Source organism: Tigriopus californicus, chromosome 3 (genome assembly GCF_007210705.1).
Source record: "Tigriopus californicus strain San Diego chromosome 3, Tcal_SD_v2.1, whole genome shotgun sequence".
In the NCBI taxonomy this organism is placed as follows: Eukaryota; Metazoa; Arthropoda; class Copepoda; order Harpacticoida; family Harpacticidae; genus Tigriopus; species Tigriopus californicus.
This window is the reverse complement of record NC_081442.1, coordinates 3768881-3792897: the sequence shown is the minus strand read 5'-3', so window position 1 is coordinate 3792897 and position 24017 is coordinate 3768881. Positions and strand designations below refer to the sequence as shown.

At 40.9% G+C, this 24017-nt stretch overlaps 3 protein-coding genes across 3 annotated transcripts in view; 1 reads left to right on the top strand and 2 right to left on the bottom strand.

Annotated features, from left to right (window-relative positions):
- LOC131878477 (uncharacterized) overlaps positions 1-24017 on the bottom strand; it is a gene marked incomplete in the record, with an annotated part of 91075 nt that overhangs the window by 57079 nt on the left and 9979 nt on the right. Inside the window, 1 exon segment of the mRNA XM_059224457.1 lies at positions 3121-4482. Coding sequence (XP_059080440.1) covers positions 3121-4482 — 1362 coding nt within the window.
- LOC131878479 (chloride intracellular channel Clic-like) lies at positions 8932-10160 on the bottom strand. Its single transcript, XM_059224460.1, has one exon. It carries the CDS (start codon positions 9947-9949, stop codon positions 9203-9205), a length of 747 nt encoding a protein of 248 aa, XP_059080443.1. The 5' UTR covers positions 9950-10160; the 3' UTR covers positions 8932-9202.
- On the top strand, positions 19943-23469 carry LOC131878478 (uncharacterized). The gene is made up of 2 exons (XM_059224459.1): positions 19943-20350; positions 20535-23469. The coding sequence occupies exon 2, from the start codon at positions 21557-21559 to the stop codon at positions 23441-23443; it is 1887 nt and encodes a 628-aa protein (XP_059080442.1). The 5' UTR covers positions 19943-20350; positions 20535-21556; the 3' UTR covers positions 23444-23469.

The following is a 24017-nucleotide window of genomic DNA, read 5'->3' as shown; positions in this document are numbered from 1 at the left end:
ACAGAGCGATTCAACGCCGGTTTGTAGGCAATGGGGCTTTTCTGTGGAACCAATGTGTCAACTACCGTCTACGGATATCCGATGGCAGACCAATTACGTGCAAGATCTTGACGAGTAAGCCAATACTTGATTTACCGTCGTCTTCTGCATCGAGGAGCTCGATCCGTTCTTGTTGCATCTTGATATGACCGTGAGTCACAAGAGGTTAAGTGCCAACAATGTCTCGAAATGATCGTAAGAATTGGTCAGATCCCAAAACGCCTCGTCAACTTGGCCCGGAAGCATAATGGGTTGATTCAATTTGGTATTGTATCCTTAATGTTCGAATCCTAAAACGGCTAAAAGCTTTATGTGAGATTGATTGAATGAATAATCAATTTGAATGAATCAGGTCTCTCGGCCGATGAAGGGTTTTGCGGAATTTGCTTGAAAATTGGTAAATGGTTTGAATGGTACTATTTCGCGAAACATTAGCTTACTAATCAGTAAGTCCTTTTTAAGTGTCAAACTTGATGCAGGCTTACGGTAGAGCCATAATAGTTAAATGTTTCTTCTTAAAGGGTGGGTACTAATAAATCGTAATTAGGGCTGAAGCGAAGATTTTTTTTTAATGTCTATTTACACCAGCATGATCTTAAAGGAACGGTCATTTCAAAATACTGAACATTCTTTTAAAAAATAACATTAATGATTTTTGTGAGCTAGAAATACTTTGTTAAGAAAAAACTTCAAGATACCATTTACCTTGTTAAGAGTCACCAAAGGAGTCAGCACTCAAACATTCGTCACTTCTGTTGGCATTTCTGATTGAAAGGCATTCAAGGCGTTTGGGTTAAGCCCACTTTTGGCCGAAACTTTTGGTTTCTGTCTCTATGTCTATTACGAATCAAAACACAAACTCAAATCTGAGTTTTACAACATGAGTTGCAGCATTAACAGCTTAAATGGGCGAACATGCGGTCATTCCCGAGGATGAAGTAAGAATTAATGAAGTCTGAGATAACGGAGCGGGAATATCCCTCAAATAGAACACCTATCATCAGATGGTAGAACGAGCGAGAGAGCTGCCATCTGACTCCGTAACAAACAATCAAAACTCAAATCTAATTCACATACAAATCACAATTTCCATACGACATCATCTAACCTTGACCAAACGGTTCGAGGGCCAGTCGAATTCAATCTTTGTTAATTCACTCGCTCAAAACCAATACTAAACAAGGCGTGTTTCCGGCAAGATAACTCTTTGTAACTTGAAGGGTGTCTAGGCAATCTAAGTTTTCGTCGTTGTTTCATATCGATATCTGAAATCACCCCACTTCTAATATCCGAGAGTTTTGACCTTGCTTTGCATTCTCAATACTTCGATTGGGAGATACCAACAATCTACTCAATTTGGTTCGAGGGCAGCGGATCGCTCTCGGAGATTGGTCCGTTGTATTGATCACAATTTGTCAATTGTCAATCTTAGAAATCTTCGTCAATGCCTACCAAGTGCCCAGGAGAATGCATCCAAGAATAAACATTACAAATGTGCTTGTCAGAACAATAACAACTCGAGATCTGCGTCCAAGCAATTGAATGAAGACAGCCCTGAGAACCATCTTTTGTACTATAGGTACACTTCTTAAGCTGACTTCATCACATTGAACGCAAGGAAGGCTCCTGAGTAAATTTCTTTTGGAACTGTCTTCATCGGCAACATATGATAAAGTAAGTGCGATTGAGTTTTTTTTCATCAAGTCTTGCTCCTGCATTTTTAGAGAAATGATCCATTTCGCTTGCTGAACTCGAGTTCCTCCCCAAGATGGTCGTGCTTGATCACCTGACATTATTACGGGAACCCTGGCGTGCCTGGTTATGTGTTATTCAGAGAGGATTAATAATATTCACTTCTCATGAAATGCAGATCGTCTCGCACTACAACGTCTCAGTGCTCCAAAAAAAGATCATGGCAATTGCGCAAAGCTCAAAAATTCACGATTCATTGCTATTTCTTGATTGTGCTCGTCACGACTCGTTCTGAGAGGGGGGGGTGACGGATAAAAAATCCTCTACGGAATAAGAACCGTTCGGTTGGGCACATAAAAGTTGCTACTTCTATCAAGAGGACCCCATGGACCCAATTTTACAAGTGTAACCATGAGGTTGACGGTAACGAACTATTATGGGGAACGACCCTGAACGCTAGATTGGAGTGGTAGGTTGCGAAAACAATTGACAACAGCAACTTCTCAAGACTAACTATTCACAAAACAGTTTAGTGCAAAAAAGCCTTCAAAACAATATCTAATGAACAATTTTGAGATAAAAAGAGACATCAACCTGCAAGCTTTGTATTCTTGCTTGCGAATTACTCTGGAGGTGGCCACCATTATGCAGAGAAGGCTTGAACTGCAAGTATAATTGTGCATGGGAAAAATCATTATAAAATGGCCTCCCAGACCTGCAAGGATCTCACAGCAGAATGGGTGAGACCCTTGACTCTGCGACCCACTTGTTAGATATGTTGGTTGCCAACATATCCTCAGTATCTTCAGTATTTATCTACAGTACACGAAGCCCATGAACTTCATCGTAGCGTGGAAACGGGGTGTGAAGCACGATGCCTTCTCAGTTTGTTGAATCGATTCACAAGGAAATGAAAGTTCTTGGAATCCTCCCAAAAGTCAACCCCCTCCTCTGGAACTATTGAGGGTAATTGGCCCTCATGCATACCAGTAAAGATCCGCCGGCGGTACAGGTTTCCATCCATCCCTCTGTGTTGTCCATTGAATTCCAACTCATTCATATCACAGCAGCTTCGTCTAATGGGTTGCATTTTTCGTCCAGTTCTCAAAGAGACGCGGTCATTCAATATTAATGGCAAAATCAATTCCGTGCCGTTTCTTGGCCCTTTGCCATGAACAACCTGGGAGCTTGGACATAAATCTTAGTGCTTTTTTCTATCTCTGTGAAAGGCACTCTAATCTTGCGAAACAATAAAGGAAGTTAATTTCGAATCACCAAAACAATTACGAGGCTCCTTTTCTCTACTTTGACGGTATTTAATTGAATTCGAGGCTTGTGCTTCAAGGAGAACGAAATCCGTTCACCGATTCATGCTATCAATTTCCTTACCCATTTGTGATTGGAAGTTCATTCCCACGCTGAAATGGAGACGAGAAATATGCATCCGACACAGTGGAAGCACTCCGTCGGACCAAGGGTCGTCGGTATCCAATCGCGGGTACATTGGGACATCTCCGAGTTGGACTGGAGCTGGTTTCATCCACTTTCCTCAAAGTTTGATATCGATAGTTTTGGCGGGCTTGGTCAAGGAGCCCGTTCTCTCCAGGGTTCGAATTCATGCCGTGACAAAAAGAGCTCGTTTTGGTTAGTCGCCGATTCCCCGGTGGAACTGGCCCTTGGAAGGACACGTTGTGAATATCTTGATTGCCATGGAACAAGGATGGAACATTGGCCACACTTTGGCTCAAAGGACCAGGATGATTTGGGTTGAGGTACAAACCTCCAGCGTACAAAGGAGGCGAAGGATAACCGTTGTCTCTGGTCACCCTCAAGTTTGAAATCGACTGGATCTGCGAATCTTTCTTGTAATGTGTTGGAAAACTCTCCCGACTTTTGGTTCTTTCCAGATTTGATGGATGGCTTAGATCTGGAGCGAAATCATCACCTAAAGAGCCAGTGTAGGGCGGTGGCGAAAAAGTCTTGCTCGCTCGGCTTGCAACTGCCGCGCTTGAAACTGAGGAGGATTGAGATTGGGAAGCCGAAACTGACGAAGAATTCTTGGTTGATTTGTAATCCACAGCCGAGTGATTGAGCGATTCATGTAGCAATGGCGACGAAATCGAGAAATCACCATCAACAACAGACTTCCCCGGGTGAAACTCGATCCCTGTTCTTGAGGCCTTCACCTCCCCTCGCTCTCCTCTTCCTCCTCCTCCTCCTTGTCTTCGTCTTTCGTATTCTTCCGTATTTTCAATCTTCTCCTCGCCAATATCATCATTATCATCTTGCCCATGTCGAACCGTAGGCTTTTTCAATTCTATATGATAGTAAGTGGATGAATTATTGGCGATGGTGTGAATCGGGGCCCTCGGTTTGTGATCGCTTGGCATGGGAGCCAATTGAATATCCTTGTTGTGCCCTGCATCGTCGCCTCGGAATTCTCCGGCGGGGCCATTGAAGCTGTGACTTCTTTGGGCAGGATTTCGGGGCTTTTTGGAAGTCCTCAGACTCGAAAGTTCCCTTCCTGAATCATTCTTCCCTGAAGGATGCCTCTGCTCGCTGGGATTCAGTTTGAAGCTCTTGAGGAAAGATTGTAGGCGGGTTGATTCCTTGCGTACTAAGGTTGATCTTGAAGGGTGAGAGTTTTCTCTTGGGGATTCCGATTGGGTGGGTTGCTCATTGCTGACATCTTCCCTCTGATCTTGATCATGCTTGAAAGATTCTACCCCAAAGCTGGTGGATAGATGAGACCTGAAAAGAACAGAATTGCATCAAATGAAACATGGCGCTTAGGATCAGGAAAGAGTGTCTTCGCATGTCGCATGCAACAAGAAAAAATAGTCATACTAGGTTTAGTGAAAACAATACTACAACATTCCGAAGGAAGCATCGCACAAGACAAAATAATTGCATTTCTTAAGACGGAAGGCTTTGACCATAGAGCCACAATCGCTAGCTACATTCTAGGCACACAAACAACTAGGTTTGATTCAAGGCGAAAATGACCTCCGGTGGGATATCAACAAATCACATCTCTTGGTGATTTGGATCATTTTTCGAGGCTCATTTCCATCACAGGTTTCGCAGATTTCTATCATAAAAGCCTTTTCAAGTTTTTGACCAAATTTTTTGACCAACCATACATTCAAGGGCGAGCCACATCTACCTACTCTAATTCGTTGATGGATCAGATATTGCATAAAGTTAAGTACAAGATTGCCTTTCTTCTTGAACTGCTGCGGATCCCATTCCCAGTAGCGGTAAGGATGTCCTCAAAAAAATTGTACCAATGTTGTTCATAAGACTTTTTGATGAAAATTAGGAAACAATTAATTGATCTTTAAATCAAAATTAGCAAATGATGTATTTACCCACTACTGATTCATATGGGAGTTTACTGTTTTCATGAGGTTAAACTCTAAAATGACCCAGTTTTATCTTAGCTCAAATGCCCGGCAAATTTCATTGGCTTTCAATATTACAAAATAAATCTTCGCTTCGAGAGAATCAAGCCAGCACCCTCTCTCATAATGTGACCCTGCTCTAATCACTATGCAACATTTCCTCCCGTTTTTGTAGGAACTAATAGTGCTGGATCGAGTCCAGACTCGTCAAAAAAATCCTCGGTCGGACTCGGGTATTTTGCCGGACTTGAGTCCGGACTCGGTGAGTCTGACAAAAAGTAAACAAGTCAAAGGACTCGTACAAGATCGACTTTTGCCGGACTCGCTCCAGCACTAGGAACTGTACCCAAAGCTTGTGACCTTGAGCCATCAACCTATCATTAGCTCCACGTATGGATTCAGTTAACGCTAAATGTGTACCGGGCGAAAACTTGTCGGAATTGGCCGGGATATGTTGAAGGGTGCTCAATACGAGGTGAGCTGAGTCGGCAAAAAAATCAGGCTGGATTGGGCTAAAAAGTTTTAGAATTTGGACTCTCGTTAACCATTTTACGCATGGACCCAGCCCATCTCCTCATTTTCACTTCTCCACCCAACCTCTTCTGGGCGTTTGCAACTTGCCTGAAACTATCCCTTGAGACTTTTTAAAAAGATAAACCCATTTAATTTCTTGATGCCCAAAAATATTGCCTGAAATGGGATTTTCTTTGAAATTAAAAGTCTGTCTTACCCATCTATGGTATTCTTGTCTTTTGTCAGTTTGACAATATGCTTGTCTTTCAAAGATGATTAAAATTGATCGATCTACTTTCAGGAATATTTTGATCATGATAAGATATTGTAAGCTAATAATGACAGGGTTTGCAGATTAATACATTGTCTGTTTCATGTACACCTCATTCTTCAGGTACTGGGTAAGCAGTAGCTAGTTTTCACAAGGACGTGGGCTAGAGGTAGATAGTGTACATTGATAGTTGTAATGTTAATGTTACAAAGGCTAAGCTGCAACACATTAACGTGAGTTGGAAGAATAGAAAATGAATGTAAATATTCGAAGGATTTTTTACAAGTTCGAAATATGAAGAAAAGAAGGGGCCAAGAAAAGGAAGGAAAAACAATAGGAGCTTTTTTGGATAGCTCAGAAATGGCACCTCGGTCCCACTTCTGGTCTGTAGGAGTGGGAAAAACTAAGGCCCCAGGACCAATGAGGGACTACCAAGTGGTACTCGCCCAAAGCGCGACTAGGCCCCGGTCGCATTTCAAAATATGCGTTCACGAAACCACGTGGTACTCCCTCATTGTAGACATAATGGCGTAATGGTTGAGGACGGAGGACGGAGGACTCACATACCTATTAGATCGCTAAACAAGATTCTAAATCTGATTGTTTCCCGCACATTCAGAGAGCGTTACCAAGTCTACGTCTACAAGCTAGTTGGCCAACATGAAATACTACCAAATCAGAGAAGAGGGTACTTGAATAACGATTACTTCCTGGCAACGTGCTACTAAGATGCACTAGTTATCAAAATGTTTCACAAAACATGCATTATGGTTTGGCTTTTCACGGGCTTTTCTAACCGCTACAGGAAATGCAATCCCCAGTACTATCAAAATGAAAGGTAAATTTCGTCGATTTTTATATTTTGAAAACATCAATTTTTCACTTTTGACTCTTTTTCTTCTTGCTTCTTACTTTTTTCACGTTTTAGAACACTTAGCCGTTTTGCTCTTTGGGTTCTTACCTGTTTCCTTCTTAATTTGTTCTTCCTTTTTAGGAACTTTTAAAAGTTTTACGGTGCAGCATTCAGAAGTTCTTATCAATTTTATCTCATGGTTTTCACGGACTTTACTAACCGCTACTAGGAATTTCGTTTCCAGAACTATTCAAATATAAGATTATGATTCGTCTAATTGTTAATTCGTAAACTTTATATTGGTCTTTCAATGAATTTGAATATCAAATTCAACTCCCTGCCTTGCCTTCTGTTTGGGAAAATAAGCAAAAAAAGGGAGCTGCACTTGAGCTCAACCTCCCATCATGTCATGATGGGTTTGATCCAACCAAAAACCAAAACCATTTTGAGAACAAAAGAGCCCTCAGCAGTAACACTAGGCTACAGAAGAGAATCAATTGTTTACCATAACATCTGTATCAATTAAAAACGTGACTGCCTACCATTTTGTAACCAAAATAAAATATGCAGCAAAGAGGCTAGAAGAGCCAGAAACTACCTTTTGAATAAGGTAACAACTTTTTTTCATTTTTTTCCCAACTTTATAAAAAATCTATATTTCGGCCAAAAAGGCAAATTTTTTGAGGTATAAAGATAACGTTGAAATCTTGTGGTTGATTACGTATTAGGTAATCGACAAATTAATGATATCAAATACTTATTTTTTCAAATGAGGGATTTAAAGCCTTTCCGTTTTTTCTTCGTCCTCTAGGTTTAGATGGGTTTATAATGAAAGAAGCAAAAAAGAGTTTCCATTGGAGTTGTCATTGATTTTTTCTTTCAAATAAAGGCAAATGTTGGCAAATCGAGCTGAGCCTCAGGTTGACCTTCGAGTCTTTAGACGTGTTGATGCCAAAAGAAAATTTCATGAGCGTGCCATTATGATACTTATATAGCATTGATTTTTGTGACTGGTTAAGAAATACAGATAAAAGCCAAGGCTGTTCGAAGGCTGTAAAGCAATCTAGAATTGTGGTTGTATTTCCTCAATTTTACTTTACACGTACAATTCGACATTTTCAGCAATTTTCCAGGCTGTTATTTTTTCTGACAAAACCGATTGTGAAGCATCCTCCAATAAGATTTCATAGAACAAACTGAGTGACTCTTGCGTACCGATGAAATAGTTGTTAATAGAAACGAATATTTGCAAGACTAAATTTTCCAGATTGCATTTGAGCTTGATACAGAAAACAAACGAATATCACGAATACGAATTCCATTCATGAATGTTTTAAAGCGGACAAAGACGACGAACTTCGTGTATTAGTATTTATGGATTCGTATCTTCAAGATAAAAGGTGATAATATGATCAAATCAAAGGACCTTGAATGATGGTAATTGTGATGCAAACTACTCATACAATAGTTATTACCACAGAAACGTACTCTGTCAGTCCAAGTAGGATACACTAAGGTTGGATTATCCCTGCCTTGAGGGTGATCAAATTTCGGTCAGATCGTTATTCAGTGGGCATTCTCAATACTAAATGTACTTGAGCAACAAAAAAATTTATCCAACGTGAGCCCAACTGAAATTCCTTGATACGGATTCATTTGTTCTAAAAATGATAGGCTAAGGCCACTCAATAACCTTATCATTGTTGTATTACATTCCACGTTTCTGACATCGATAGTGTCACTCAATATTCATCGCAAATTCATTGCTCGTTGATTCCCTCGCAAAAGGAGTGAAGAAATTGACCGACACTCACAAAGATAAAAACTATTCACCCAATGCTTTTCACTGTATACGTGTACAGTACATGAAATGTCTTTACAAATTGTGTTAGTGTTATTGGAATTCACGTTTTTGGGTTCACGTCATGCCGATTCAAATGAGGCGAGTTTGTACCTATACCACATATGACTGACCTGAGGGACACGAATAAAACCAAGTCCACAACAGATATTCAAATGTGGCTAAAATGGTTGGCACTCAAGAGGACAGTAGACCTGTCAGCTTTGTCAATTGACCACTGGCCAAAGTGTAGGTTGCAAAATGATCATATTTAACAATGATATAGATTGTCGAACACAATAAATGGAGGACTAAGCGGTAAGGATTAATTTCGATATATTGCACCATCCCAATTTCAAAAAATCAGGTTAAAATACACATGTTACTGTACTCTCTAAACTTTGTTTTTTTTCCGCCATCAAAAGATGCCTATCGAGCAAAAATTTGGCTTTGCCGCGATATCGTCGTCATCTGTTGGAAAAGGAGCACAGAGAGAGAAATGGAAATCAAATTCAAGCTAAGCTGTTGAACAAAATGGCTGAGCTTGGCGTTTTGGGAAAGTGTTGTTGAGGTGCTTTGCGAGGAATTGGCTACTTTTGAGGAACACTCAGGGTTGTTGTGGGGGATTCGAGCTCTTCGTGACTCTTCATTTTAATGAACCCAGCTTGCTGTTGTTGCATCTTGTACGTGTGAATGATGTCCTGATCCGCTGGACAGCTCTGCTTGAATGCATCCAGTTCGTACATTTCTTTGATATACTTCCACAAGTGGGTGAGGTGTCCAGGGATCTCATAATCCAAGAAGAACTTTCCAGCCACCCTGATGTGCTGAAGTTTGGGCATGAGTTCCGTGTCAAAGCAACATAACGTGTCTCCGGTGAGGAATCGGGTGCCTTTCTTGGCCAGTTCTTCGTCAATGGCGGCCAGGATCGACGTGATTCGGTTCCGGCTAGCGTCATCTTTCTTTACCAAAGCCACTTTGAATCGGTTGTAGAGGTTCTCAATCTTCTTGGACACCTCGGAGTCTGGCACAAACAAGTTGTGGCCCCCGGGAATGGACTTCATGATGTATCGCTCAATTTTTTCATTCTCGAGGATGGCTTGGCCATTGTCAATGAGAATCGGAGGTTGCGTGGCCTCGAAGTTACTTCGGAAGTCTGGGGGTGGCCTTTTCATGTCCACCGTGGTGATCTTCAAGGAGATGGTCTTGAGTTCGGCCAAGAGGTACAAATCCATGAAGTACTCATGGCAGAAAATACACGCTCCCTTTCGTTTGCCATCGATCAAGGAGGCTTTGATGATGAGCTCAATCTCGGGGATGGCTTCGGTCTCGCCCATGTTGATCAATTCGCACACACAGAAGGATTCGAGTTTGTAAGATATGAAGTGTCGGTCTCTGGATCTCCTGTTTCAAAGCACCGTTCCTTGCGCCTGCTAGTTCGCAACTCCTTGTACTGAGAATCAGTGGGAAAATAATCAAACTGGGAAAATTGCTCCGTACCTACTTGCCTTTGCCGTGCTCACTTGCCCGCCATGCCTGTTGCCTGTTCCTGGTAATCATGTTGATAGAGATTTTTGGACATTATCGACGTTAAGCACGGTTTCGCTGCCGTTGACGGCAGTGATAACGCCAGTCAAGTTCTAGCTAGCAGCCCTGGGAGCCAGGCAACTGTAGCGCTATATCCATGTATGGGAGGCCTAGATGGGCAGCCTGGCAATCTCTACTATTCTTAAGGCTTCTAGATTCCTTCTATCCCGTAACGTCGTTTATGTTGAAGGAAGAAGGAGCATGACAAGGTGGTTCAAACTCGGCCAAAGGACGTTGGAGTGAAGGCGCTGAAGATAAGGAGCAAGCAACCCTCTCTAATGCTATTACGTAAAACCCGCCCATTCTGCTTTGGGACCGCGACTTCTGGTTTGCAACCTTGTCAACTCATCTTAATGAGTGGTTAAACAAGGCAACGTCACTGTATTTCGTTATCCACACACGTCAGAGTTGTTTCAAGAGTACAAGTTTACTGTTTTTGGGCGAGTTTCCTCGAATCAAGATGAGCCCAACAAGTTCTTGTCGACGGATGAGGCGATTGGCTTCCATTTACTCTTCAGTACCTGCTTAAAATTGAAGGTGCGAAGCCACATGTCTTGCTTTAATGAGAGGAAGAAAGGGTCCATTGGCTTCAGAAATGTCAAATCACTCAAGTGAAGTTTTGGTTATGGAATGTCCAATGACAGAAATGTGTTGTCGGTTAGCAATATAATGGAATGCCAAATATGTTTCTCGCTTGTGCAATGCGGAACAGGTGATTAAAGATGAGGGCTAAATGATCGTTTCTGGTACTTTTGCGTCATACGAAAGATCGAGCTTCAATCACTGTTTTAAAATATGTCAATATGTCGTATGTTTGGGACAAGATATGCATTCCTATGAAGAATCCTAATTTTCGTCCAGGATTTAAGATAATAGGTTTATTCATTTGCGTTAAACTATAGAACTTTACTTAACACTCTGCAGGCATGGGTATTTCTAATTAAATGATTGAGCATATCTATCCAAGTGCGTATCAGGATACATAAAAGCTGCCGCTAACCCAGGAGGAAAGAAATTTCAAACACATTTTTCGTAAGGTTATTTCACCAAACACCAAACCTCTTAATCTTCAATGATTGTGAGGTGGGAGTAGTTGACAAGACTCCAACATCATAGTTGAGCAATGTATTCATCTCCTGAGATATTTTTTTGAGCAATGTTATTTTCCTTACTACAATTGCTTCACAGTCCCTTTTAAAGCATGAAGTAATCAAGTTCCGATTTGAAATGGATTAGTGCCAGAATAAGCATGAACTGCCACAATTTACACCCTTCCTTCTCTCTCGTGGCAAATTACTGTATGCTATCCTAGAGGACAACTGGATGAAATCATTAGCTCAGAATAGCCCCATGATTGTTCAGTAGCCTAGTAATCAAGGCGATGGGAACCCCTCGAGAAATTCTAGATCTCACCTCAAGGACACCCCTAATTATATCTTAAACATCGTTTCCGACACGGTTTTTTTCGCTCCTGATCTAGTACTACATGTGTTGTCTTGGTAGGTCGAGCTCTAAGCTAGTTTTGATTGCAACTTTAAGAAGCAGGAAAGAAATGAGATGAAATGAAATGGGCTGGCCACACGAGGTCAGAGGGCCAAAGATATGATCTTCACCACGTCTGTGAAAAGTGATTGCGGACAAGGGGAACTTTTTTCCAAGGGTCGATTAGTTGTTTATTGGGCGATTGCCTGACGACCTTCACATTTCACATCCTTCAGATTTGTCGTTTGCTCCCGAGTATTTACTGAACCAAATTTGGTGTCCTTTAAGTGCCAAAACACTAGGACACTTCAATCCACAATAAGTAAGATTTACAGTCCACCTGTGTCATAAAACTGAAAGCCTTTCCAGTGCTTCAAATGTCAGCCACCCATATTTATGGACGGTGTTCTCATTTAAGTCAAGAAAGGTCCGGTGACCGTAGAATACCAATGCAAGAACGAGTTCGTCATTAGATCGGGTGGATTAACCAAAAGCCATATGGTTTCGGCTTGAAATGTTCGTTAGGGAATGACCTCATTAGGTAAAAAATGAAAGCTTCGATTGTTGTGGAGCTCTGATCTGTATTTGAAAATGTTCTATTTCCGCTTCCCAAGATGCTAGTTTCTAAGGACAAAACATTAAGAGCCTTCAAGATGAATAAAGCTAGAATAAGAAAATTGCACTCATGGAGATTGAAGTACTACGAACAAAATACAGGGAGGGAGGGGGTTATTTCTTTTCAAAGCAGCGAAATAACTGGACATCAAATATTCCATTCTTATTCAAGATTATCTGACCAGTTTTCTATGTTGGTAGTTAAATATGATAACGGCCTTCAAATGTATTTTGTCGCAATTATTCGATTTTTAAATGTAAATCATTACAATAGCTTTAGAATTATTGTTCGAATAGCTTTTTCCAATATCCAGCCAATTTGATAACCATGCTTTCAAGTCACTATAGTAAATATTTATCAATGAAAACTCGAAATGTAATTGTATGCTGTAATGAATAAAAGGCTAGTGACTATTAAAGCAAGTTTAAACCTTAAAAAGTAAAATGATGCTATGAATGAAGCATTATGTCACAAAAGTAAACTAAACTAGCTACTTGTTATCTTGATGTCATTTTTTAAAAACACCGAAATGAAAGGGTTTTTTTAATTTTTTGTGATCCAACTTTGACCTCATTTCATCACCAAACAAGGTGACCAAGTGACTCCAAAAATTCATTAGGTCACAACCAAGTAGGGTTCATTATGCTCGAAATTCAATGACTAATTGGGCCCAAAGACCACAGTATTTATGAAGAAACACCATCAAAACGTATTAATCCTCTTTTCTGGCCAATGTTTATTCCTGTGATGGCTCCACCTGTTAAACATATATGAAGTATCTCATCTGATTCTGTTTAAGGAATTTCACTTGGACTTTTCAACCTAAACTGATTGGAATTGAAACGTTATGCCATTGTTATGCGAGAAGGATGAAAGCTAGTTGTCTTTTTAGTGGGAAGTAATATGATTTGCATTGGACCAAACCACCCACAGAGAGACCTTAGAACAAAGCAGTCTTTTCCATCCTTTGGATTTGCAACTTTCCCCGTAACATCTGTATTTTAAAGGCAAAACACGACATGAATCGCCAGGGACATAGATTTACTATGAGCAGTGTTTTGCTTCAACTTTATTCCATTCAAGTGATGGCATTTTTGACCTCCGACCTCGGCTGCATTGTTCAATTGTCTCATTCGCCATTTGTCTTGTCTACTTACTTGTTATCGACCAAGAGCAAAATGTCAGGTCTCATCTAGGTTTCTTCTTTACCCGACTGACTCTTAGGGGGAGAGGTAATTACCCGTTGCATAGACGATCTCCATTCTTGATCAAGAATTTTTTAAATCTCACAAAATATTGAACCATCAAACAATGTCAAAAAAGTCAATTCTTCAAGGTCTCAATTGGGTGGTTCGTAACCGTGAATTTGGGAATGAGAGCTGAGCGAACGAGCGCCATCCGGTCCATTGTTTATTTGTTTCCTCCAAGATGTTATAAAAATGAAAAATGTGTGTTGCTTTTGATCACTGGCGGACCCAAGGATTGCCAATCGTCCGGTCATTGAAGCCATAGTAGCCATCAACAGATGTCGATCTAACTGAAGGATGATGTTATCATCAATGCCATGCGATCTGATGTTCACTGACGATTGTAATTGTTGACTAGGTTGCAAGAGTTGAGAATTGTGTTTTGGGAGGCTAGTTGCGCGACCAAAGCTACATATCTCGGAACCTAGTCAAGGCCAAATTCTGATGTCTTTACAAAGGATATCGTTTTGTGATAAATCATTCTCCGATCTTCCTAGTTCTATATGCCGTTGGTTTTTCTCACCATTATTTCCAAACCCCTGATAGTTGTATTGGCAATGAGCACATCGTGAAGGAAAACCAACATGGACTACAAATTCTTGAGGGTGATGAAACTCCCTATTGTCTCACCATTTGTTGGACCAAGCGAGAGCTCAAGGCTGATTAACAATGCAATACGAGTTCAAGAAGGGTATTGAATCTCAATAGCTGATCATTGATGCGTTCTAATGAGCCCATTGGAATACAATGAGCCCGAAGAACAGAATCAAGGAGATGCTGAGATAAAGGGGAAGAATGGATTCAATAAATACAACGCAAGTACAATCTCGGAAGGAAATCAATACTGGCTCAAGGTAGGTAGAATTTAAAACACATTCAGTGTCGTCCTTTCCCTTGAGTGAAAGTTTGAAGAGTGAGTTTCGAAAGAGTTGGCAAGCTGTTTGGTAGATTAATTTCACTCTAGATTAGGGAGATATCTTTAGATGCACAGGCAATAGTTCTTAAATGGGTAAACAATTCACGACAAGACCTAACTGTTTACCTCATTGATGAATTGGTCTCGTTTTTTGAACCATGTAATTTCAATCAATACAACAAAAAAGTATCAAGATAATGTAGCACCAAAGGTTGCTGGAATGACATGTGGTCGTCAAACTAAAAATACGAATGTACGCACAAATGATTTGATTCACATCAGATGACACCTACATGTAGATTCTTTGCAGAACCTGACAGGTCTCAGGGACGTAAAATATCTAGCCTTGGCCTTGACACCAATATCTTGTTGGGTGAAACTACATCACTAGTTGGAGGGAATGAGAGCACCCCTCATGAGCTCGTAATTGAGAGATTAATTATTGCTCATCTCATTTTACATGACTAGTCTCCATCTTGCCTTGGCAACTACATTGCAGTTACGTACAGAACTATTATCTGAAGAAAAAGGAGCCAAGCATGGAAATACGATGGTGAAGGTTCAATTCTCAGCCAAACCCTCCAAAATGGTTTACTTATGGTTGTTGTATCTAGTTATTAGCTAAGTTTTTTTTTAAATTCATCGCTCATGATTTGATTTATGTCGGCCAAAGATTTTCTGAATGCATAAACTTTGGGCGTGTTTATTAGGAAGTAATGATTAAAACATGAGAGAGCATTTATTGCAGCAGGAGAAATTATACTTTCTTGTTAGGGTGGGCAGGCCACCCAAAAAGATGAGTTGTTAGTGGGTCGTGACTTCCTCACAGCGGCACCCTCGATCGGTATCTTGGGGTCTTGATAATGCTTCCAAATGTTTAGAAAAGCGTTTTCAAAGGTTGCGTTTACACAGGGAAAAATCATGGAGTCCTATAATAACAGAGGAGCGTTAAACAAAATTTCACAAAGCATATTCTACCATTCTTTGATTTAGTCAGTTCAGTTTTCTATGAAAGATATCACTCAGCGGCTTACAAGACAACTAAATGGCTTAGTGGATGGGCTACTAAATCAGCCTGACAAAATGCTTTACTTTGCTTCAATGGAATGTTACTCCGACCAGTTTTGGATAGCATAATTTTTTTTCGTGTTTGTAGCACTAATACATACAATTTTGATCGCATGTTTTTCGATACTTCACTACAAGTTTGAGAAAGTTTTGCTTGTAAGTCATGTCCATGTAAATCAAACATTGTCTTGCCTTGAAGAAAGGGAAAGACAAATAAAATGCAAAACAGAAATTGGTGCTCTCATGTCTGGAATTGATTTCTTTTCAATTTATGCTTTGGCAAGTACTAGTTTGTAATTGGATGAAAATTTTACGATTTTTTTTCTATACGTTTCAGTAAATTAACTTCACTCTAATTTCTTGCAATAATACTCGAAAAATAATACGTAATTTACCGATCATTAATTTTCTTCGCTCTAGATTAAGATTTCACCACTCGTAACTCTAACTTATGTTTTTATCATTGCAATGAGCAATAAACCAGAGAAGAAGAAAAAAAGCCGCCGGTTTCTCTATGTGAAACCACTATAGAACATAAGTAACTAATCGAGTCACAACTTTTCTCACTCTTTTCATGCCTTATGTTCATATTTTTGATAACTTTTTTTGGCAAGAAAAACGATTCAAAATAAACTGTTTTCGCCAACTTATCATAATCTTGCCAACATTGAACCTAAAATGCTGTCAACTCAAAACCTGTGTAACAATGTAAACGGAACCCTACTGAGACAAAGGAGCCCCTTTTAGGCATTACTAGAGAGAATGCAATCCGAACACACAAGGAACGTTCAACATCTCAAATAGTTACTCCTCGAATCCCTGCATGAATTTGAATGCTCGAGGATCCCGAACAAATCCAAACATTTACTCGTGCACGGATACCCCAATGATTTATGCCCAATCGATGAGGAAATCCAGTTAGACTGTCGTTGAACCCGAGGGCAGACCTGTCGAGATTGTGTCAAATATCTGGGGAANTTGAGAGAATGCAATCCGAACACACAAGGAACGTTCAAGATCTCAAATAGTTATTCCTCGAATCCCTGCATGAATTTGAATGCTCGAGGATCCCGAACAAATCCAAACATTTACTCGTGCACGGATATCCCAATGATTTATGCCCAATCGATGAGGAAATCCAGTTAGACTGTCGTTGAACCCGAGGGCAGACCTGTCGAGATTGTGTCAAATATCTGGGGAAAATGCGCATCTAATTTAATCTTGGGAATCAGGCCAGAGTCTCCGATTCAGGTTAGTGCCTAGAATGGTGAGCAGTGCCATCATCAGGGCATCAGGCATCGCGTTATGCTGACGTTGGTCTAGATGAAGCCAACTATTTTCCTCTGTCCGTCGAGATTGGTAAGCCACTCTCAACTCCGGATGAAGTGGAAGAATGTTCATACATTGACGGAAAATGATCCTTACATGTGTCATTCATCAAGCGATCTGTGAAACGAATCACGGAGTGTTCACGTGTTGCAATAAATGACCCTCAGAGCAAACTTATTAGCAATTGAAGAAAGTTGATTCATTTGAACGCTTGAGCAACGTATATGCTTGTTATGTTAGAAATGGAACGTCCTTGGACGGTGTTGGTTCATAAAAGAAAAAAATGGTTGTACTCAAAAAAGACGAGAAAAAGAATAGAATAGGAGATTGATTTTGGAATGGTCTTTGGAATCAAGTAAGATGTAATTCGTTCTAAAAAAAATGGTTTAGGGCACTTATCAAATGTGGTACAAAACCATCAGATGACCACAATATCCGGAGATGACTTCTGGTGAATAAAGGCGGAAATAGTTTTCATGGGCTCTTAAGTGCCTGAACATTAACGAGACACGTGAACTCAAAATAGAAAAACTAAGAAGAGGCCTTCGTTTTTTTCGTTCGGTAAGGGTTTCGCTCTCTAGTCTCTATTAATGGTATTCAAAGTTCCCGAGTAGGGGGCCTCGAACATTATGAGAAAAGATTTCTCTTGTTGTACATGACCTGTCTTGGTGTGAACTATGAATTTGCCCTTTGTTCATTTGATCCCACGTCTTTGCTAAATAGTCACTTCTCCTACTTGCATACGATTTCAAGAGGCTCGTACATAATCCTGGCCTCCATTTCTTCAATTCTTTGCCACACTAATTGCAACCGACGACGAAACTATCATTGTCACACTGAAGCATTTTCCTCCTGGTCATTCTGCACTCATCCGGTTTTGAATCTGCTTATCCGTAAAGTAAAACCTAGCCAGCTTTAGCATTCCCTTTAGGCACTGCTACAAACAAAATCTAGGCCTAAGATATCTTTGAACTTAGATTCACATCGACATTTTTACAGTGGTTTGATCTTGAAATCGAAAAAAAAAATGACGATGAGCAACTGAAATCCAAGAACAAGCCGGCTTTCACAAAGCAGAGGAGACGAATCTCTTTTTTCTTTCATATATATGGAGAAATCATTATGAACGAAATCAATTGAAGTTCATCAGGGAGAGGCATTAGAGCTCTTTTGGCCTTTTCAGAAATCGTGATCATCGGAACAATCTGAAAGCCGTGATTCACTTAATGGATCTCGAGTTCGTCTATTTTCTCCGAATTTCACTCCATTATTAATTGTGTCATCATCCGCGCCACAAGTCTAGCAGGTAAGTCTCACAACAGAACTCCAAATCAAATCACGTGGGTTGAGTTCGAAATCGAGATACTTCTACTTCCGCCTTTCACGCTTGAATAGTGTTTTAATTTTCCATTTTCAAGGCCGAGATTGAACCTCTTAATTTCTTGATAATTGAAATCATGGTCGCCAAAACTAAGGGTGAAGAAATTAATTCACAACACGCCTTGAACTAACAACAAGGTCGTCTTAACCTTCAAATCTATCTTCTTTCAATGACTCCCGCTGACTGCATTCCAATCAATCGCTTGTCAAAGCTAATGAGCCAATATGTTTTCCCCCTGCCATTCTACATTCCAGAGGCTGATTTTCAACTTCTTTTTGATTGCAGGCTCATCATCACATTGAGTTGTCATTAAGAGACATAATGGGTTCAAGCCAATCAAACCCCAGGGCGTTATTTGGGTTGTCATTGTTCCTCGTGTTGTGTTCCCTTCTCCTCCTTCTCCTGCTTCAGAGCTCGACAGCTGACGCGGAGTGCCAGAATTGTGAGAAGAGGATCAACTTGTTTTGCTGCCAAATCCCTTGGAGAGGTACTTGTTGCGAGTTTCCTCTGGAACGGAAATATTCTCACAGGCGTCATGGACGATCCTTTAACCGACGGAGAAGTCGTCATTCGGGATCTGAGAGCCACCATTGGGATGAACTGGGTCATGACAATTTATATCAAAGAAATAAACGACATTAAACCCCTTCTCATCTCGAACTCATTTAGGCCCTTTTGTTGCGCCTAAAGCGGCGTAAAACGATTGTGGGGCCCGTTTCTAACCAACCAACATTGGCCCCAACATTGCTTGACAGCTGGCATGAGAGCTAGTTGTCTACTTCTCACTACTTCCTGGGTTCTTTCAATTTGCCATTTTTCTCATCATAAATTAAAGCGTGCTGAAGAGGAGTGTCATCATCGCCGTCATTATCTTGTTGCTCTCTCTCACCATCCATTCCATTTCAGTTCGTTTCATTCGAGTAACAAATTGTTTGGGGAAGGCTCGTCAATCGGACAGGTTTTGTTATGGGAGGATATAATCAACGCAAATTTAGGAGAGTTCAATGCCATCTTACCCTATTTTACATGACACCCTGTTGTGCCATGCTTGTTCATTATGAGACATCATGATAAAAGTGAAGGCCACAACTGGATTATAAAACCATTAATGGCTCTAAATGCCAACATCTCCCCAAATTTTCTAGTTGTCATGCCATTTTGTGTACTCAATTTGAAGTGTAATTATATGGAGGAACAAGATTCATGAGCTCATGACCTAGCGTGTAAATGGACGGGATAAAAACACATTTCACTCCGGAAAGAGGACCTGATGGAACCTTAAGAATATTAAGCACTCCTTTCAAGTCTCATTTGCACATCAAAAGAGCCTGAGCATATATTCCACACACAAAGAAGTCGTTGTCGTCCTATCTCGTGTCAAAACCAAGACGAGCTCGGTAAAACCCCATTAAGTAACATCTCAAGTCTCAAATTCTGCCTTCACCTCAAGATTGAAGAAGATCATCGAGGAGAGGAAACTGAGATAGTGATAATTGGCCAGGGCAGAACAGGCCGACTTTCATTTCTGAATGTGCGAAAGATTACCATCACTTCAGCAATTCGAGACAGTTGAGATGAGTAATAATGAATTCCAACGGTCTGTGCTGTACTTTCTCCATCGAAATAGCCTCTGGCACACGTTACTCTTCAAACTTCCCGCCCTTTTCGTGCTTCCAAAACATCAACAAAGCCAAAACAAAGACGAGTTTCAAGCGCGAGCAGATCTGACATAACTAAAACAGGATTAAACGGGATCGAAAAACAGTGAACAGGTCTCTTGTCTGTTAGTGAGTTGTTTCTAAACGTCAGTCATGGCCAGTGATGATGATGTGGAAAAGCGGTTCTATTTCGCTGGAGTGTTTGAAACAGTTGAGATTGAAGAATTAACGCAAATGATCTTGGCACTCAAGGGAAAAGTGGTGGAAACCTCAACACAGGAACGAGGATCGTTTTTGGAGCGCTCCACGCATTGCCTGATCAAGTGCCCGAAGAAATGGTCTAAAGATAGCTCTTGGGAGTACATATTGTCGTTGACACCGAAGCCATTGGCTTTCATGGCCTCTGGGAAGTTGGTTTTAAGTCCGGATTACATCAAGGAAAGCTTCAAAAAAGGTTCGCAATCCTATTTACCGTCACTTACTCAATGGATGTATTTGAAACTATATGTGTATGTTAGATTTTAAGGCTCTTCCAAACGATGTAGCTTCTTTTTTTGTTGTAAGGCAAAACTTTTTTTTTTTCAAATCAAAGAACATACTTAGATTTTGCAAAGTAACAAGAACCTTGTCTGTTTTAGGGCGTTTCTTGGAGGATGTACAACTTTATATGCCCAAGCCTTCATATAATGCTTACAAGTTTGTTAATGAGGTGAATAAAGGGCCAATGTTTCAAGATTGGAGAGTGACTTTGATGGTCCACAACGATGAGAAGAAATATCTTGACTTCTACACACTTTTGAAAGCAGGGGGTGCCACGATTCTCCCCTTGACCACTAGGCAGTTTCGAACGATCGACTCGCAGCATTTGTTAAATAATCTTGATTTCATCTTCACCGAACCTGCGCTGCAACAGGACCCCAATTTCAAGATGTTCATGACTTCACGTGCAAGGTTAAAGTGGCCAATCAAAGTGCTTTCCTTCTACTACATTGTTCAAGTCATCCGGAATCCTTGTTTAGAGAATCGGGCCTCATTGACGCATCAGTTTCGGTTAGAGAATTCAAATGTTATTGAACTCCTTCATCCCTCCACAAATGCCAAGCGGAAAAAAGGCTTGCCACTTCGACATCCCCGTCTCAAGAAGCCGAAAGCAAGTGAAGTGGTTACCCTCGACGATAGTGACGACGATGATAGCCCGTCTGACATTCAGATCGTTCGAGAAACAATTGTACTAGTCAATAAAAAGATTCATAGACGAATAAAAGAAGAACCCAAAGAGCCCGAACCTCAGCAAGAAGTGGTGTGTCTAGACATGTCGTCGGACGAAGAATCACAAGGGAAGACCAAGTCGAATGATTGGGTGACTAATGTGGATAGTGGGACTGATTCCGATCATGAGAGTGATAATGAGTGTCAGATTATGTCTATATCTAAACCTCGAGAATCCGTCTCAAGGAAAAAGGCCAAACCGATTGATGTCATATGCATCTCTGATGATGAATAAGATGTTTTAGTAGCAACAGATGATTATATACCTTCAATTATCGAAATCTCAGATGATGTCCAGTTTCAATCATCGCCTCCTCAAGCAGTGTCAAGCTCCGGTTTAGTCGCCGAAGAATCAGTGATTGTCACCGATGAATCCGAAGTGGCGGACCACATGGTCATTACTAGTATTACGTCTCCTCAGATTGGTTCTATTCATTCTGATGCAGATACCATTGACCAAGAAGATGTGCCTGGTCGGCCAGTTTCCTGCATTTCTCCTAATCAAGCCGTGAGAGAGGAGGAAATCATACCAGAGATACCTGTTGTCCAAGTTACGGAAAAAGCTTCGCTTCAAATTTTTGCAAACGCGAACCTCGATATCAGCGCAAATTCTTCTATAAAACATCCCACTACAGAAAAAATTGTGCCTGAGGTTGAAGAAGATGAGAGTAGTCCAAAACCAAAAGCCAAGGAGTCTAAAGAAATTCAGCCAAGTCTGGCTGACGTTCCAAAAACATCCACTAAAAAGGACACCCTCGCTAAAATGTTGGCTAAACAACGCTGTTGTGTAGTTGATTTGAACGAAACCGAGACCTTGAAGCAAGTGATAGGAACACTTCTTCGTCGACAAAAAGATCACAACGACTGCCTAGACTTTGAAAATATTCGTCAAAAGACTATCCGATTTGACGCCAAAGGTGACATGAAGAACTCTGCCCGAGCCATTTCTAAACAAGCCATCCAAATGGATGTGTTTTCGGACTCGACTTCATTCTCTATGCTAAAGAGCAAGGAAATTGAAAATGACGCAGTTTTCTTGGTCATGTTGAGAATATTGGGGTTTGTGAATCTTCAGACCTACCCAAGGGCTAAGAGTATGAACTATCTTTTGATCAATCTCATCCTCAGACCTGAGCCCAAGCCCAACTTGGACTCTGAATTAGCAGCTGAACTTGCTTTCGATCTCTTCATTCGAGTTCTTCATCAACATGCGCCCACGAGCTCGATAGCTCGTAAATACTACCTCTCCATCTTCAGATGGTCTCATGACGAGGACTATGGACAGCACTTTGAGGGTGATTTGTCATTTTGGAAGTTCTTCTGCGACATTTGGAGCGACTATTTTAGCACTGAGCCGTCGGGACAACCCCTTCTAGCCTTGCAAATCATATTGACTTGTCTACAAAGAGACTTTGAGTATTGGTTGAAGCACGGTCATGGTTCCAAGCTGGTTGAGAGCAAGCCAATGATATTTTTCCTTTTTGTCAAAGATACCAATATCGAGATCCATTTGTTGGACTTTCTCCATCAGTTTGACACCAAAATCTACTCGGACCCCAAGGTATGGAAATTGTATTGGAGGTTCATCGCAATGATCGCTTTGATGGTCGCGGTGCGGGACCGAGACACGAAATTGACTTTTCTGCACCGACGAGAAGCTCTCAAGTACAAAATTGCTCATTGCCTCTCCCTCAGTTTCACCAAAGTCCGACTTGAACCGAGAAAAGAGTACACTCACTTATCCCTTCTCCGTCCATCGTGGTTGAGTCACCTGGTGACCTCAAATCTCCTTCAGCTTCGTTTAGGTTGCAGTAGTGGTAGTACTGCTAGTAATAGTTCTGGTAGTCACGATGACAATGAGTTGCCAAGACGAGATTTTCAATTTGAACTCTTGGTTCGCAAGAAAACGCTAAATTACTCCCTAGTCAGCCAGACTCCAGAGGAGCATCAACGTTTGCTTCGGGCCAACATCGCTTTGGATAAATTCCTAGCCACGTTCTATCCACAAACAATTCATTTAAGCTGGTTCATGCAGCAAACCAATCGCCATTCCCAGAATCCTTGCCGTTGGATGAAACACAAGTCCAAACCAATGGATGGAGAAGTGATTAAGTGGGACTCCCATGTCCATGACGACCTATCTTCATTGCTCGAAAAGCTCACAATCATCAATAAAGTTCACGAGGAACTGGAGAGGAAGAACCCCACTCAAACCAGTGATGACGTCTCAAAATTGACAGTATTCAGTAACAAGTTGTTGTTCCTTGCCAAAGATTAATAGAATATAGGAATATCTTTAACCAATGGTTTGGTTTTTTTCTTTTGGTTCCGGGTTTTCGCACAAAAACCTGGCTGGATCCTCCCATTTTAATCGAATTGCCTGTGACAGAAAAAGCAAGGAAATCGCCATGATTGTTCCCACGATTATTTACCACACCAACCACTCTGCCAGCACACAAGTAGGTAGTCAACTCCGCGGGAAGAAGAACTAAAGAAAAATCTGACACGCCTCGTGAATTCCAGGCACCCACAATATTTCCAGACTCACTGGAGGCGAGCTTACCTGGAAGTGAAACATTAATGACACCACGTGTAATTATTATTGCTGAAGAGAGGGGAAACTCGAAATTGAGTTAGTTCTTCATCACGGGACATCGCTCTACTCCTTGGAGCCAGATTCTAATGAGCAATTTACTGCACAAATTGACCTTCGAGGCAACTGATGCCTCTAAGTAAATTTTCCTTATTCATGTTGAGCACAATGCAGAGTATTGGGTGATTAGGGTCTTCATTGTCCATTATGAATGTAGGCACACCGTATCTGTTTTCTACAGGGATACGGTAATCCTCAA